The 17,021-nt window shown below is 24.0% G+C and overlaps 2 protein-coding genes across 2 annotated transcripts; one reads left to right on the top strand and one right to left on the bottom strand.

Moving 5' to 3' along the window:
* Nucleotides 1–6,405: 6,405 nt before the first annotated feature.
* RnrL (Ribonucleoside diphosphate reductase large subunit) lies at nucleotides 6,406–10,873 on the bottom strand. The gene is made up of 11 exons (XM_011497510.1): nucleotides 10,517–10,873; nucleotides 10,228–10,316; nucleotides 9,927–10,104; nucleotides 9,439–9,802; nucleotides 8,987–9,291; nucleotides 8,616–8,778; nucleotides 8,054–8,442; nucleotides 7,790–7,977; nucleotides 7,166–7,474; nucleotides 6,898–7,086; nucleotides 6,406–6,806 (listed from the first exon to the last, which is right to left on the bottom strand). Exons 1-11 carry the CDS (start codon nucleotides 10,551–10,553, stop codon nucleotides 6,603–6,605), a joined length of 2,415 nt encoding a protein of 804 aa, XP_011495812.1. The 5' UTR covers nucleotides 10,554–10,873; the 3' UTR covers nucleotides 6,406–6,602.
* Nucleotides 10,874–13,775: 2,902 nt separating this feature from the next.
* LOC105360569 (uncharacterized) lies at nucleotides 13,776–16,355 on the top strand. Its single transcript, XM_011497509.1, has 7 exons — nucleotides 13,776–13,803; nucleotides 13,883–14,042; nucleotides 14,103–14,272; nucleotides 14,357–14,605; nucleotides 14,789–14,949; nucleotides 15,025–15,114; nucleotides 15,250–16,355. The coding sequence occupies exons 2-7, from the start codon at nucleotides 13,894–13,896 to the stop codon at nucleotides 16,246–16,248; spliced, it is 1,818 nt and encodes a 605-aa protein (XP_011495811.1). The 5' UTR covers nucleotides 13,776–13,803; nucleotides 13,883–13,893; the 3' UTR covers nucleotides 16,249–16,355.
* The last annotated feature ends 666 nt before the right edge of the window (nucleotides 16,356–17,021 follow it).

Genomic DNA, 17,021 nt, shown 5'->3' with positions numbered 1-17,021 from the left:
GGTCTTTAAAATTTGATGAAGTATAGTGAAAAGACAATAATATGAATCAAGAACTCGAAAAGTAAAGTATTACTATGGCATTCCAAATAAACTAGTAGAAATTTATTACACAAAAAAAATTTCTAATTTTGGTGTAATATTTTTTTTTAGTAAAGTGTTCAAGATGGGTCTGTAAGTCAAGCTTCAAACATCAATAGTCTTTAGTTATTTTTTTTTTTATGAAAATTTATATTACTTTCATTAATTAGATAGTAATGTAACGATATAATTAAATTATAGCCATAGTTAATTCTGTAAGAAAGCATGAATTGAATTTATGTAAATATAAGAATATTGTTAAAATAAAAAAGTAACACGCAACATTTTAAGTAAATGTGTATTTTTACATATAGTTTAGAAAAATTAGAAAAATGACTGAAAATTGGTAATATGTGTATTTAAATAACTGTGAGATAAATACAAAAGCTATATAAAACTAATTAAAACTCTTGTTGTATAAAATAATGATGAAATATGATTTTTCACCGTAGGTCCTCTTAAGCCCTGTGACTATTATATGCACAAATAAATCAATAGAAAGTCCATTCACAGTATTACGTAGGTAAATTTTTTTATTACAAGTTTTAAATATTAGAGAAAATAAAAATAAAACTATATTATGAAGAATGTGTTTTATAATGTGAGTTCACTATGGTGAAGCTATGAATTAATTGTAGTATTTTTATTAAATGAATAGTTTTGCAAGAAAAATGCAAAATGTGAGTTGTATTTATTATAAACTTGATTAGATAGAATTATTTTAAATGAATTAAAAATTAATATATTAAGCTATTTACTTAATTTACAAATTTTTAGTTGTTTTTTTTTTCTTTCTAAAGAAAACTTGGCAATTAATTCATGTCTATTAATAATGATAATATTTTACTGATTTATTCATATTATTATTTATAAAGTAAAAATTATTGTAAGCTATTCATTACAATAGAATAAAGATAATTAATTTTGAATCATGTAAAAATAGAAAAAATAAATCATTTTTTTAAATGAGAAATTATATCATAATGGCTCATGTAGAAAAAAATTATTTCTACAACTTTATATTATTGATTGTTGATAAAAAAAAAGCACAATAAATCGTGTTGATATCACTTTTTTATTAATAGAAAGATTTTGATAACGTTGATTGGAGTAATAGTTTAAAATTTTCAATAGTTGAATGATTCGATTGGAAATAATATTTAATACATATTATTTTTATTTCATAATATGAAATGTTACAAGTATTTAATATTATTCAAAATATTAAATTAAGAGCGCTAGTCATTTTTCAAAGTAATTATAAATTACAAAAATTGGATAATACAACGTAAATATTAAAAATATTCATTCTTTAATATTTATTGATAGTATCTATTTAAAATAGATCGACAACGATAAAATAATACATATATATATATATATATATATAAAATCTGATATAATTTTTAATTAAGATGTTCTATTAATTAACTAATTTGTGTTCATATAATGCTTAAGTAACTACATTATTCTGCCTATGTACTGAAGTTAACTTATATATAATATTAAAAATTAATGGTTTTGCAAATGTTTAATATTATTTTTGAAATACATAAAATAAAGAACAAATTATATTCTACTATAAAAGTTTTATAAATTACCGTTTAATGATATTTTTCTCTTTATAATTCAATTTTTTAATTTTAACTATTATACAAATTATTGAAAAATTAGTACTTCAATTAATGTTACGCACAGTTTTTAAATTTACCCTCGCTAACTATTGTACTTATATTTAACTAGTTAATGATTGTAAACTATATATTAAATTGCGATATACAAAATATAATATTTAATTCAAATTTCTTATTATAAATAACAGTTTATTTTCATTTTTTAAATATATATATATGATAGATGCATAAAAGAATATTATTGTTATTTTAAAAAGACTTCAAAAGCTAACAATTGAGATACTCTTTTTCATGATTAAGTATTATTTTCTTACAAAGATGTAATTTTAACAACTATTTTTTAAGCAAATTTTTATCAAAATGTATTTTTATAATTTAAAAAAATTAATTATGTAGAAACAGAATTTTTTTAATTTCATGTTTTTTACTCAGAGATTTATATAATTTCTATATAATTATTGAATATTAATTGTAATTAATAGTTAATAATTAATTTTCTTTCTAATTATTACACACATACACACACACACACACACACATATATATATATATATATATATATATATATATATATATATATATATATATTGTAAATGTGTTTGTATGTATTTGTATTAAATTTATTTTCCAATGTACATTTTTATGTTAAAATAGACTACATTTATCGATTCATTTATAATATATAAAACAGCCAAAGTTATTGTTTAATAAATTACAAAAATGTGGATTTCTCAATAAATTCCAGACAATAGTAATTAAAAAGCAATCATTTTTTATTTTATCGTAATTTAAATTTTGAAAAGTTAAAAATTTAAAAATTTGTTGTATGTTATAAAAAGTGATATATTTTTTATTTAATCTATAATAACTTTGTCGTTATTCATGCTACTTTAATTATTAGATAACATAATTCTATACGGTATATTTAATTGGAAAGAATTATTTTTAATGAATTATAAAAGTTGTTACACAATAGGCTAATTTTTTAAAAGAAAATTTTGTACAAATTTTATATTTTACATTATGAAGGATATTTAACTCTATTTTACATGTTAATCATACAGTGAATATATAAATTTCATATATAATTTAATGAATTTTATTTCATTATTTTTATTTATATTCTTTGACTTCATCGCAATGGAATTGTCACGCGCAGATATTCAATCGTAGGATGAAAATGCCATATTTCGACATTTCTACATTGTTGTATGGAATAATAATGCGATATTATACATAATTGACAAAAAAGAATAAATTGTATATAAAGCAAAGTAAGTTGTAGTAGAGTTTAGATTTTTAGTATATTTGATTTATTGATTTATCTCTTATTCGTTTTTAATTATTGTACAAACAACGAAAAGCGTGTTCATTTATGCTTATTTTGATAAACTGTGAAAAATGACATAATTTGAAAGTAATAAAAATTGAACGTAAACAAAATTCAATATTCGACAGTAAAGTTTACATAACGAATGTATGCAAAAAAAAAACAATTAAAAATGAATCTATTCATTATATGAAAAATCAAAGCATTCAAAAGCTTTGTATGTTTGTATTCTGCAATTTAACAATTTAAAATAACTTATGAAATAATAAAGTCTTATTAAATAAAAATTTATTCTTAAGGAAAATAGTATATTGTTTAAGTTACCTGTCCAATGTTTATTGATGTAATTAATACCTTTTGAAAGGAATATTTATTAAAATTTTTTTACAAATTTTTCAAGTATCCTTAAAACTATTATTCAATAATACAATGAAAACTTTTTAATTTTATTAGTTTATTTGAATATTATATTAAAGTATTTAATTACATATTGAATTAAAAGTTGTGAATTGTGAAAAATTTTCTGATTTCCGAAACTATTTAATACAATATTGGTATGTAGCTGTTAAAAAATGAACTTAAAATGGATGCTAAATCATAAATATAATTATCGTGGATTTTTTTTATCCATTAATATTATGTATAATAAATAAAATTATTAAATATTTGATATTAGCTATTGATACCAAATATCTATTCGCCAAACATCCGAAAAAATGCTAATATGCCCATACCATAAAAATAAAAAGATTATAGTTTATTATCGTACTAAATATATGTAAATATAATATAAAAAATTATCGTTTTTTATAATTATTTATGCACTTTGAATAACCAATTGTGTTAGTTATATAGAAAATTAATTTTATCATGCGTTAAGCAGTAATATTGTTTTAATGTTATAATTAACGTTTTGATATATTTGTATATCTTTTAGTGAACTACAGCATTTTGAATTGTTTAATTTATCAATAATAATTTTTGTTTTATAATTTTTACGCTATCTTTCAAATTTTATTTTTTGTCATTTTATCTTTTCGTCTCTCAGTTCCCTTTTCTATCTGTGTCTTATTACTTAAAAAGTTCCTGAGAAAAACTTAAAATAAAGGACTGCTAAATATAAATATTAGATACGTTGTATAATTGTGATAGATTTTATATTCGACAGGTTAATAAATCTATACGGTAAAATGAATGGAAAAATAACAAATATTTCATCGTATATTATAATCGCACATTTCATTATAATAAAGTTTTTTTATCAATATAAATAATGTAGTAATTACAAAGCAATACTTTTTATTAATGAGAATCCTAACTAAATTTATGACCGAGGTAAAAAAATGTAATCATTAATAGAATTTAAAATATTAATATCTATATTTTTATAATACCAATAAAATATCTAATTAAATATCATTAATATGTGAATGGTTTGGTGAAGATAAGCTTTTTATATATTTTTTATACAAATAATTTTCTATTTTTCTATTCATTAATATTTTACGTTATATTATTGTAATATTTTATTACAAATCTTTTTATATTACGTATTATTAAATACGCGTATAAATCATCTTATTTATATTGTATATTAACATTATTAAACTTCTAAAATTAGCTAAATATTTTTCTGCTTTAAGAAAATTCAAATTTGATAAAACCATAAACATTTTATTTAAATTATACTTGAAATTTTTTTTTTTTTGTAAATTTCTAACAAAATTAGCATTGCGAGTACAATTAAAAAATAATTTTTTTTAATGTATTTGTTATTTTATCGTAAATGTATATAGTGTAATTTTAATATATAAAATTAGAATTGAGTATTTCAATTTTTTACGTATATGTTTAATTAATAGTATTGCACGATTATTTCCTGAAATACAGACGATTTACTGCACATTGTTAAATAATATTTAATTTAGATTAATGCTGTCATTATTTATACAATTTAACTATACGAGAAATTAGTAGGTATTCAACATTATAAATACAATGTTGTAATTTTAACAATGTGACTAAGCCAACCATGTATACAAACGCGCACGCACACACGAGCATCATTATTTATTTCTTTAAGAAGTATATTTATAAATATATTTATCGTCAAACGCTTCATCAAGTAATAAAATGAATTTTCTTTATTTGGTAATAATAATGATATTACAGATTATTATTGAAAACTTCAAAAATATTCTTCAGAATGCGTGCGTATTATAATCGGTCATACGTTTAATGTTTATCAATTTCAAAGTAATTTTATTAGCCAATCTTAAATTTATTTTGCACTGTACCTTCTCTAATGTCACATATTACAATAAGTTTCATCGAATGCAACTAGTTTGTATAATATATCACTTTTCAATAATATCCCTTTGTTAAATTTGTCAAAAAAAAAATTAAATTAATGGTATGGAAGAAGTTATTTATTCGATATTTCAATTATATAGAAATAAACAACAAAGATGTAATTACTACAATGATAGGTGCATTGAGAATATAGAAATGGCAAAGGAAATCATTTTATTACTTTATTAATTTAGAACTAGCTTAATTTTCAAATAATTATATATTTAAATTTAAATAAAAAATATTTTCTTATCATCAAACGATAAATTAATATACGTAATATTAACTTACCGTAGAAAGGATCATACGAAATTACAAAAAACAAATTTTATATTAATTTATATTATCAATTTATAACATTAAAACAATATTACTGCTTAACGCATGATAAAATTAATTTTCTATATAACTAACACAATTGGTTATTCAAAGTGCATAAATAATTATAAAAAACGATAATTTTTTATATTATATTTACATATATTTAGTACGATAATAAACTATAATCTTTTTATTTTTATGGTATGGGCATATTAGCATTTTTTCGGATGTTTGGCGAATAGATATTTTTACCAAGTAATACAAATATATAGTCTAGTAGGTTTTAAAAGGAAATTATAACTTCGATATTGCCGTTTTAATAAAAATTTCTTTATTACAGTCTTGACGTATTTTATAAAATGTATAAACGATATTAATATAAAATTAATTGATTCATTCAATCTTATAATACAAAAATATTACAATCCAGTCTATGAATAAACCGATATTTTTAATTTAATTAAATAGTTTTACTATAATTAAAGACAATTTAGTTATCTTTTAAAAGAATGTCTTGGACATGATATTTTAATTTTGTTATTCATTTCTATGGAAACGAACAATTATTTAAAATAAATATTTCAATAGCTTTAATTACAATTTTAAAACTCGTCATAAATACATTTAACTTAATTGTAATTTTAAAACATACTTTTTTCGTTATGAATTTAAATATAAATTTTAGTGTTAAAAATAAGTATTCATAATTAAATAACCTATATAATACAATATTACATATTTTTGGCATGCATGAATTACAATAACTTATAGAATAATAGTTAAAAACTGGTAGAGCAGTTTTTTTTTAGTAAATTGTAAAATAATAATATAATTGACATTTATAAAATTACAAAAGAACATCGTTCCATTCATTAGGTAGAAGAACTTTACGCGCTACACATCATGCAACCCTCACTCCGAGAACAAACGAGAACAGGATCTTCTTCTTCATCTTCTCTTGTAATACCATTCTGTCCTGATTTACCGTTTGATAATGAAGTTATATTTTTGAGTTTGGATTTATCAACAGTGAACTGCAATGCATTTGCAGCTGGCTTTGTCCTTAGGTAATACATCCCAGTTTTCAAACCCTAAAAGAATATTTTAAATTTAATACATTACTTAATATTCTTTGTATTTTATGAGAAAAAAAAAAAAGAAAAAAAAAAGTGATTTACTGACAGTTTTCCATCCATAAAAATGCATCGATGTAAGCTTTTCGGCTGTTGGTTGAGCCATATGTACGTTTAGAGATTGTGATTGATCAATGAATGCTCCTCGATCAGCAGCCATTTTCAAAATTGTTTTCTGAGAAATTTCCCATACCGTTTTGTATAATTGTTTTAAGTCATCCGGAATACGATCTATATTCTAAGAAAATTTAATTCATAATATTTTCATTATATGGTAGATATTTTCAGACTTATCGCTTTAAAAATATTTAATATACCTGAACGGAACCATTGTTAGCGATAATTTCATTTTTCATTTCTTCATCCCAAATATTTCTTTCGGTCAAATCTTTTAATAAATGAGGATTAACAACCTGAAATTCTCCCGAAAGAACGCGTCTTGTATAGATATTACTCGTGTAAGGTTCGATAGATTCATTATTCCCAAGTATTTGAGCTGTAGAAGCTGTTGGCATTGGAGCAAGTAATAATGAGTTACGGATACCATCTTTTGCTATTTTATCTTTTAAAGCACTCCAATTCCAAAGATCTGTTGGAATTACATTCCACATATCGTATTGTAATATCTAAAGGAAAATGTATTATTGTTTCATATTACTACACGAAATATTATTTTATAATCTAAGAATTTTTAATATTAATTTTGAATACTCTAGTTAAGGATTATCTCTTTTTTCTTTTTTTTTTTACTTTCTCTTCAATTCAATAATTGCCTTCATAAAGTTACATATTCAATTTACAAAAATTTAATATAAAAATTCATATATATTTAATAAATGATTTTATAAAATGTATATTCAATAATTGTTTTTATATTAAGATTTGAAAATAGACATAAATATATAAATAAACATATAAACATTTAAATACATCGGACTTACTCCTTGGCTAACTGGTGAACCTTCGTAAGATGAGTATTTTCCTTTCTCTTTGGCTATTTCGCAACTAGCCTCCAAAGCTCCATAATACAAAGTTTCAAAAATTTGAATATTAAGTTTCTGCGCTTCTTCGCTTTCAAATGGATAACCCATCAACAAAAATGCATCAGCTAATCCCTGAATTCCAATACCTATTTATTAAAAAATTAAAATCTTATTGGAAAAAAAATTAATAATTAAACAAAGGATTTATTAAATTTTGTTTACCAATTGGACGATGTCTGAAGTTCGATCTCTCAGCTTCTTTAATTGGATAATAATTAAGATCAATAATCTTATCTAAATTTTGGGTAACAACTTTGGTAACTTCTTTCAATTTTTGAAAGTCATACGTTTTTTTATTGACATTAACAAACATATTAACAGCGATAGATGCTAAATTACACACCGCCACTTCATCTGGAGAAGAATATTGCACAACTTCGGTACATAGATTACTACTTCTGATGGTACCAAGATTCTTTTGATTTGACTTCCTGTTACAATGATCTTTATAAAGCATGTAAGGAGTACCAGTTTCAACTTGCGACTTTAAAATTGCAGTCCATAAATCTCTGGCATTAATTTGCCGTTTAAAACGTTTCTCTTCCTCGTATCTAAAAATTTTTAATTTTTAGTTTTTAATTTTCCAATTTATGTAATTTTACGTTTATGATAACATACGATAAAATATATTTTTTAATTATTTCGTGAAATATTTAATGTATTTGATTAAAATAAAATGGACATAATGTCATAGAAAGTTTAAAATTAACATAAAGAAACTCACTTTACATAAAGGTTTTCAAATTCCTGTCCCCAAACATCAGGCAAATTAGGACATTCGTGTGGGCACATTAAACTCCATATTCCATCATTCAAAACTCTTTCCATAAATAAATCAGGGATCCACAAAGCATAAAATAACTCTCTCGCTCTATTTTCTTCTTTACCTACATTTACAATAAAATAAAACGCCAATTCATAATAGAGAAATTTTTACTAAGTATAAATTTAAAAGAATTTACATCTAAAGTGTACGTTAAATGGAGAAATATAATAAATCTCAATTTTTATTCCCTTACATTTAAACAATTACAAGTTCGAATTAAATTTACATTAATTTTATTTCATAATTCGCACGAGCATTCATAGATTTACCTGTATTTTTCTTTAGATCAAGAAATTCAAATATATCAGCATGCCACGGTTCCAAATACATGGCAAATGCCCCAGGTCTCTTATTTCCACCTTGATCAACATATCGCGCTGTATTATTATAAACTCTTATCATAGGAACTAAGCCATTCGATATTCCATTTGTGCCAGCGATTCTAGTACCTTTTGCTCTAATAGTATGAACACTCAAACCAATGCCACCTGCAGATTTACTAACTAATGCACATCTTTTTAATGTATCATAAATTCCTTCAATGCTATCTTCAGTCATTGTTAGAAGGAAGCAACTAAAATATCAAACGTATACATGTATATATTGCACAAGTTAAAATAAATAATATATAAAAAATTATTAACTAAATTATTTAGCTACTTTAAAATATAAAAATTGACGACTACAAAGAAACTATATAAACGATAAAAGAATCGTATACCTTGACATTTGTTGACGTAAAGTACAAGCAGAAAAAAGAGTTGGCGATGCATGGGTAAAGTATCGCTCTGAAGTATAATTATACGTTTCTATCACCTTTTCGAGTTCTTCTCCGTGGATAGCAACCGCAACTCTCATAAGCATATGCTGAGGCCTTTCAACTACTTTTCCATTAATTTTTAATAAGTAACTTCTTTCCAATGTTTTAAATCCAAAATAATTATAACCAAAATCTCTATCGTAAATAATGGCAGAATTAATTTTATCTTTGTGTTTTTGTATAATATTATAATACTCTTCGGTTATCATGGGAGTATGTTCCTTGGATATAGGATCGGTCATAAAGTATAAATCAGACATTACATCTATGTCAAACAATATTTTATAAAGTTAATTTTAAAATTAAGTTGTCTAATAATAATAATAATAATAATAATAATAATAATAATAATAATAATAATAATATAATAAAATTATAATAATAATTACCGCTAAACACTTTTTTGGTTTCTTTATGTAAATTAGAAACTGCTATTCTTGCTGCTAATATGGCATAATCTGCATGTTTCGTTGTCATTGTTGCAGAAGTTTCTGCAGCTAAGTTATCAAGTTCCACAGTTGTGACTCCAGAATAAAGACCATTGATAACTCGAAATGTAATTGAAGTCTGAAACAACAGAAGAGTATAAATATTTTATTTCAAACATAAACATGTATATATATAAATTTGAGCTAAGGATAAGAGCGAATTTACAGAAGTGTTGAATTTCAGTACATTATATTTACTTACAGGATCAACATATTCCATATCTAAGCCATAACACAGCTTTTGAATGCGTGACGTAATTTTATCAAAATGTACCTCTTCCTTTTGACCATCTTTAAAATTAAACAATTAAACGTATTAATCAAAATTATTGGATAATAAATACCTAGGCCACATTATACATTCACAATTACTTATCAAACAGTTAATCAACAACACCCAAAGTTATTATCACATAATGACATTATTAAATAAAAATTTAAGCAAACATTAATAATCGTTTAAACTGTAAAAATAATAAAATTCTACTCACTTCGTTTAATTACATACATCTTCCCCTTGGCTACCATTGTCGAACAATTACGAGTAAACAAACTAAAGAATAAATTAAGCGAGTATGTGAAAAGCTCGCCAAAAGCACTTGAGAATCTTTCTTCCGAAAGTGACGTTCTGCCGTAAAGAGGCAAAACCGACAATCGGAGCCGTATTTCGCGGGAAAGGGAAAGTAGATTTCGCGCTAAAATTATATTCGTCACTGGTGATTGGCACGATATTTAAAGTACGAAGTAAGGATATGACGACACGAGCCGGTAGCGAGAATCAATAAGCAGATTGACACAAAATAAAACAAAATCGAATGAAATGTCTAATGAAATTAAATTTTCAAAGTTTAAAAATCACGAACTCAGTTTTCCTTCTTAATTTCCCTTCTTGTTCCGCCTGTCTAGATTTTCCCGTCACTTACCCGCGCTTACAACTAAAAGAATTAAAAGACATGTTTGGTATGATACGGGTAAAAGCTGTTAGATGGCGCTAATTTATCAAGGGCTTCTTTGCATTTCTTCTTAATAGGCGTTAAAGAAAAATATAAAATACAAAATGATTTTTCGTACAATGTTAATTAAATTATCATTCGTTATAATAACGGGTTAAATATAATTTTTAAAAGCGATATTATGTCTTTAAAATAAAATAGCATACATTTTATAAAATATTTCATTATTATATATGTAAGATACTCGATAATTACTTTTAATTTTATCTATTTTAAATACTAATATGTTGTATTGTAAAATTTAAAAAGTTATCTTTTTACTTCGCATTCATTAACAGTTTGATCTTTAATAACGTATTTCTAATTAATTATATATTTTTATATTTTTTAAGCATTTAGGAGGAATTGATGAAGATTTGAAGAAGGAAAAAATACACGCACACGTACACACACACAAGAATACTTGTATTTAATAAATTTAAAGAAAAAAAAAAATATTTTCTTAACTTAGCGTAAAATACATTCTAATCATCTAAAATTTTGCCTTACATAAAGCTTTAAAACTGTAGTTTACTAAGGCAATACCTGTTTCATAATATATTTATATATTTTTTTGGATTATTATAATTTTTTTCAAAGATACGGTAATACTGCGGTGATGTATTATTTATTATCCAAACGGATAAGCTTATTATGTATTTTATTTTTAAATTTTAATTATAAAAGACTCAATGTTTGACATCTTCACGATTAAAATCTCAGAGGAAAGAAAATTATTTTATATTACTTTCAGCTATAATAGTGTTCGTTAAATTAATATATAAATGTGTATATATATATATATATATATATATATATAAAGAGAGAGAGAGAGAGAGAGAGAGAGAGAGAGTGTGTGCGTGTGTTTAATTGTAATTTTATTTAAGTAAACATTACAAATATTTAATAAATGGAGAGAAATAATAATAAAAGGAAGTATTTTATTAAAGAAAATTGTAATAATTATTATATTTATGTTTTATATTTATATTAGTGATAATTAGTGGATATTTTTTTGAAAAAGATAAGATCGATTTTAAAACAAGCAAGAAACTCGTTTCTCATTACCAAAAAGAGATAATCGTGATACTTATAGTTTTAAGACGATTAAGTTATTCGATTTAATTTTATAAAAATAAATTAATCTGACGGATGTAACTAGTTTAATAGATAAAACGCTTTATTATAAAATTTTTAATATTCATTAAAATGTTTTTACTAATCTTAAATAAAAACATATTATTAAATTGCTGATCTTAAAAATTAATGGTTTCATTATTGTACTTTAAACTGAATATCTACATAAGGTAATTATAAATAATTAATTATTCAATAAATAGTTACTTGTAATAAATTTAAAAACCGAGTAGTCCCGATGTATATTAATTATATTTTACGTATTGTTTATTGATAATACTTTAAAGCATCTACCATTACATTATTAATTGCCGAATGAACTTTTATAATAATTATTTGATTGTCTATATATGTAAATGTAAATAACGTTTAGCAATTTTATTCTTTCTAATAGATAAAATTAGGCAGCACGATCCTTAAAAAAAAAAGAAAAAACTTTACATTTTAATAATCGGTAGTAAAATAATATGTTTTCCGTTTAATAAAACAGTTTGATAACTGCTTATAATAATAATTTTTGTTTAATTTAAATTTATTATGTAAATTCGTATATATATATATATATATATTTTATATATATATTTTATATTATTTTATATTATTTTATATATATATATATATATATATATATATATATATATATATATATATATATATATAATTATATATGTATAATTAGATACAATTAGAACACATTTTATAATTTGCAATAAAAAAATATTTATTGCATATCTTTTGTGCACACAAATAAATAATATAATTAAATGATATAAACATAATTGAAATTATTCGCTAGTGTTAAACTTTTATAATTGTACGTATTTATGATGACTTTAAAAACAATAAATATACTTTTTAATGTGTAATAAGAATTTGTTAATAATTTTTTATATTTTTCTTTATAAATTTTTTAATAGACAATACGATATACATTCAAATATATTATTCTTTCATTACAAGCGCAATATGTATTATAACCATAAAAATCTATTGATTTCATTTTATTTGAAAATCTATTAAGCAAAATATTTTTGTTTGAAATAAAATATTTTTCTTTAAGATTTAAACATTTATTACGAAAAATCTATTGAAATTAATACTTTCTATCATATCTATACATAATAATCAATATAACATAAAATTGATAAAAAAAAATTTAGAATATGACTGTAAAAATTTCAACTATTTATTTACTTTTTTTTTAAACTATAAAATTAGCAACTATTTTATTAAAAGCAAAGTTGAAAACAAATCGTTAAAACACAAGGAATATTATTTATAAAATATAATCATTATTTATTATGAATAGTTTATTGTCGTAAATGAGGGTAAAAAGACAAAATAATATGAATTCATGAATTCGAAATTTAGAATTTGTAATTGTAGGTTAAGTCATGTACTAGTGTAGTGCTGCGCGTGAGTGCGAAGATAAAACTTGAAAAGCCAGAATAGTAATGAATTAATAGTCGTAGTAGCGTCATCTCTGTTTCTTGTAGCTGTATAAATTTAGTAAATTTTCAAAGTGAAATATAAATGAAATTTTAGATATAGCTTGTTGAAATGTACAATTTTAAATAAACAATATATTATATTGATCAAACCTTTTACAGGTTTTTGTTTTTTAACATCATATTGCATTAAATTAATTTGTAATTTTTATTCAAATATCTTTTTTATTGAATAATAATAATTTGGAACATAAATTTAATTTGTATTGTTATGATTTAGGTAAATTCATTATGGATAAAGAAACAATAGATATTAGTAGTGAAACTACTGTAACAGAAGAAAATCAAGATAATAAAAAAGAATCTATTCAGCAGAGTCTACTTCCAATTGTTCGAGTTCCAGTTAAGCATGCAAATTTAGGAATAAGAAGTCATGCAATGTATGTAAAAGATGTCTTATGACATTGATAGCATTATATATGATATAATTATATTTTTAGGGATATGAGTACAATGGTGGAATTAACGTCATTTAGTACTTTAGGCAAGATTCAACCTTTCCTTGTAACAATTTCAGCAACCGCAGCTCTTCTTGTCGATTTACACTGTCATCTCACGGATAAAGAAGTTTGTGGATATTTAGGGGGACATTGGGATATTAATGCGCACAGTATGATACGATATACATCTATGCGTAGTTTCATACATATATTTATATGCATATAAGAAATAGTAATTTTAATTAATTTTATAGATTTGTCTATACTCGGAGCTTATCCTTGTCGATATGCTGGCAAAGACAAAACAGCAGCTGCAGCTGTAGAGGCTGAAATATCAAGAGCTATGGAATGGAAAAGAATGACTCTGGTTGGTTGGTATCATTCTCATCCTCGTTCTCACGCTTCTCCATCTTTAAGAGATGTCGATGCTCAACTTGACTATGAAATTAAAATGAAAGGACCTAGCGATAATGGATATACTCCATGTGTAGGTCTTATTTGCTGTGAGTAAAAAAGATTTTCGAACGATGCAATATTGGTATGAATTGTTACATTGTTACTCTTCTAAATGTTCACATCATAATAATTCGAGATAATGTAATAATTATAGTATTTTTACTTTAGAAGAATTTCAATTTATTTTATAATTTAGCAAAAATATTTTCAATTGTAATTTATTATTTTAGCTCCATATAATACAGATGCAAACTGTTACGAGTCCAATTTTAATGTTTTTTGGTCATTACCACCGCCTGAAAATAGGCCGCATGAGTATCCAAGGCCAATGCTTCTTAGCTATACTTTAACACAAGAGCAATATATATCACAAGATGCGCTTGAAGAAATTGTAATTATATATTATTTAATTAAATATTATATTGTTGCAATCGTAGTTAAATTTATATTTATTATTTCATTTCAGAAAAAGTGTATTGAATATTACAAATTCGAGGGAGGAATAGATTTTACCTCTAAATTTAATGGTAACATGACATATCTAGAGAGACTAAAGGTATTAAACATACTAATATTATAATTAATTGAATGTTTTATAGTATATTTTTATTTAATTTATAAGATTCTCCGAAAGCAATAAAGTAAAAAATTATTTTACTATATGATTTGATAAAAATTAATTAAATTTCAGAACTCTTTAGCGTCAAAGCTTCCAGGGCGTAATAATAGGACAAATGGTTCTTATTGGGATCTAATAAAGGAAATGATCGCACCTGGTTATGATGATGGCTCCGATTCACCATTCGTAAATATGAAGTTTCCTTTAATAAATGATCCTATTTTACAAGCAACTGGCATAGCTCCAGCTGCCAATGTGTTTCTTACTCCTGTTAATTTTAAACCTGAAAATTCAATCTCAGCTGTTCAAAAAGCATATGCAATGCAACAACAACAACAACAACAACAACAACAACAACAACAAGGAAACATATCAGACAGCAACAATCACATTAAAGATACCACTCCTTCAAAACAATCCTCTCATATAATTAGTACCCCAGATAGTATTCCTACCTTCCGGACCGGTGAATTAACAGTTTCTTTAAAAAATGCAAAGAATGATTATGATTACAGTCCAACAGACTTCACTAAAATAGAATCTATGAAGGGCCGAAGTGATTATCCACTTGCTGAACTATCCCAACCTATGAAATTTCCAGATCTCTCAAAACTAACCAGTTTTTCACCAGCCGAACTTGCAAAATTGACTGGTTTTTCACTAAATGATTTTACAAAAGCCGCATCCTCGTCAGCTTACGTTCGCAATATCGCCAGTTTATTCGGGCCTCTTAACAAAGGTATAGTCGACCCGTCTGAGAACAATGATAGGAGATCGAACGATTTTCCAGATATCATGACTCCTTTTAAGCCTTCAACGGCCTCCTCACCGTCACCTAAGGAATCCAGTCGCATAACAAATATCAGTTTGGAAGATTACTCATCGACTGAAAAGAAAAAATCATTAGAAGCGATGGATACATCAAGCAGTTTTTCAGGTACCGAGGACCTATCGATATTGAACTCAAAATCTGATTTTGGTGCTATGATCGATATGACGACAAAGAAGCAGCAGCATCAACACTCAGTCGACTCTGGAGACTCTCTGAACTTGTCGAAGGATCGGCAATAGCAAAGCTAAGTGAATGCCAAAGTCCGATTTTACCGACCCTTCGATTTGTAAAACCGCATTGTTATTATTCATAAAAATTTGCACTTATACGATATTATGAAATAGTCATAATATACAAAAATAACTTTTTCATTAATTTAATATTTAAATTTATGTTGTTTCAACATTTCTGAATTCCTATATTCAGCACAAATTTTAATAACCCTTTTATTTTTTTATTTTTGGATTTATTTATGACGTTTCTCAGTGATTTTTGGGTAATATCATTGTAAGCTTCTCTAAATTATGATTATTTTACAATTATTCCCTAGCCCCATTATTTTACTTCTCCTTTTCTTCAAGCATTTCTTATTCTTTCTTATTTATGAATTTCGCATAATGTTGATAAATATTTTTTTTTAACCCCAATATTTTCTTTCTATATTATGCTTTTAGTCTGATAGTATTATTTTAATATTTAATATTTTCTATTGCATATTTCACTATTACTGCCGTTACTATTTCTATTCTTTAGTTAAAAATAAAATTTACTATTATTCTGTAATTCTAGTCTGCTTTTTTTTTTTAACACTTTTATTTTTTTACATTTTCCTAATATATTATTTTCTAATATATAACAATTAAATTAGTATTTCATAAGCTATTCGTATCCCAATTTGTTTAATCTTTTTTCTCCACGTTCTCCTTTGGAGAAAGTAGCTCAATTGTCAATCAGTTGTGTTTCGCTTTCCTAATAAATAACAGGCGTCAGTCGATTTGCTCAATACTTTTGA

Source organism: Ceratosolen solmsi, unplaced genomic scaffold, assembly GCF_000503995.2.
Source record: "Ceratosolen solmsi marchali unplaced genomic scaffold, CerSol_1.0 scaffold47, whole genome shotgun sequence".
NCBI lineage: Eukaryota > Metazoa > Arthropoda > Insecta > Hymenoptera > Agaonidae > Ceratosolen > Ceratosolen solmsi.
Note: the sequence above shows the minus strand (reverse complement) of the source record. Positions and strands in the feature narration are given on the sequence as shown.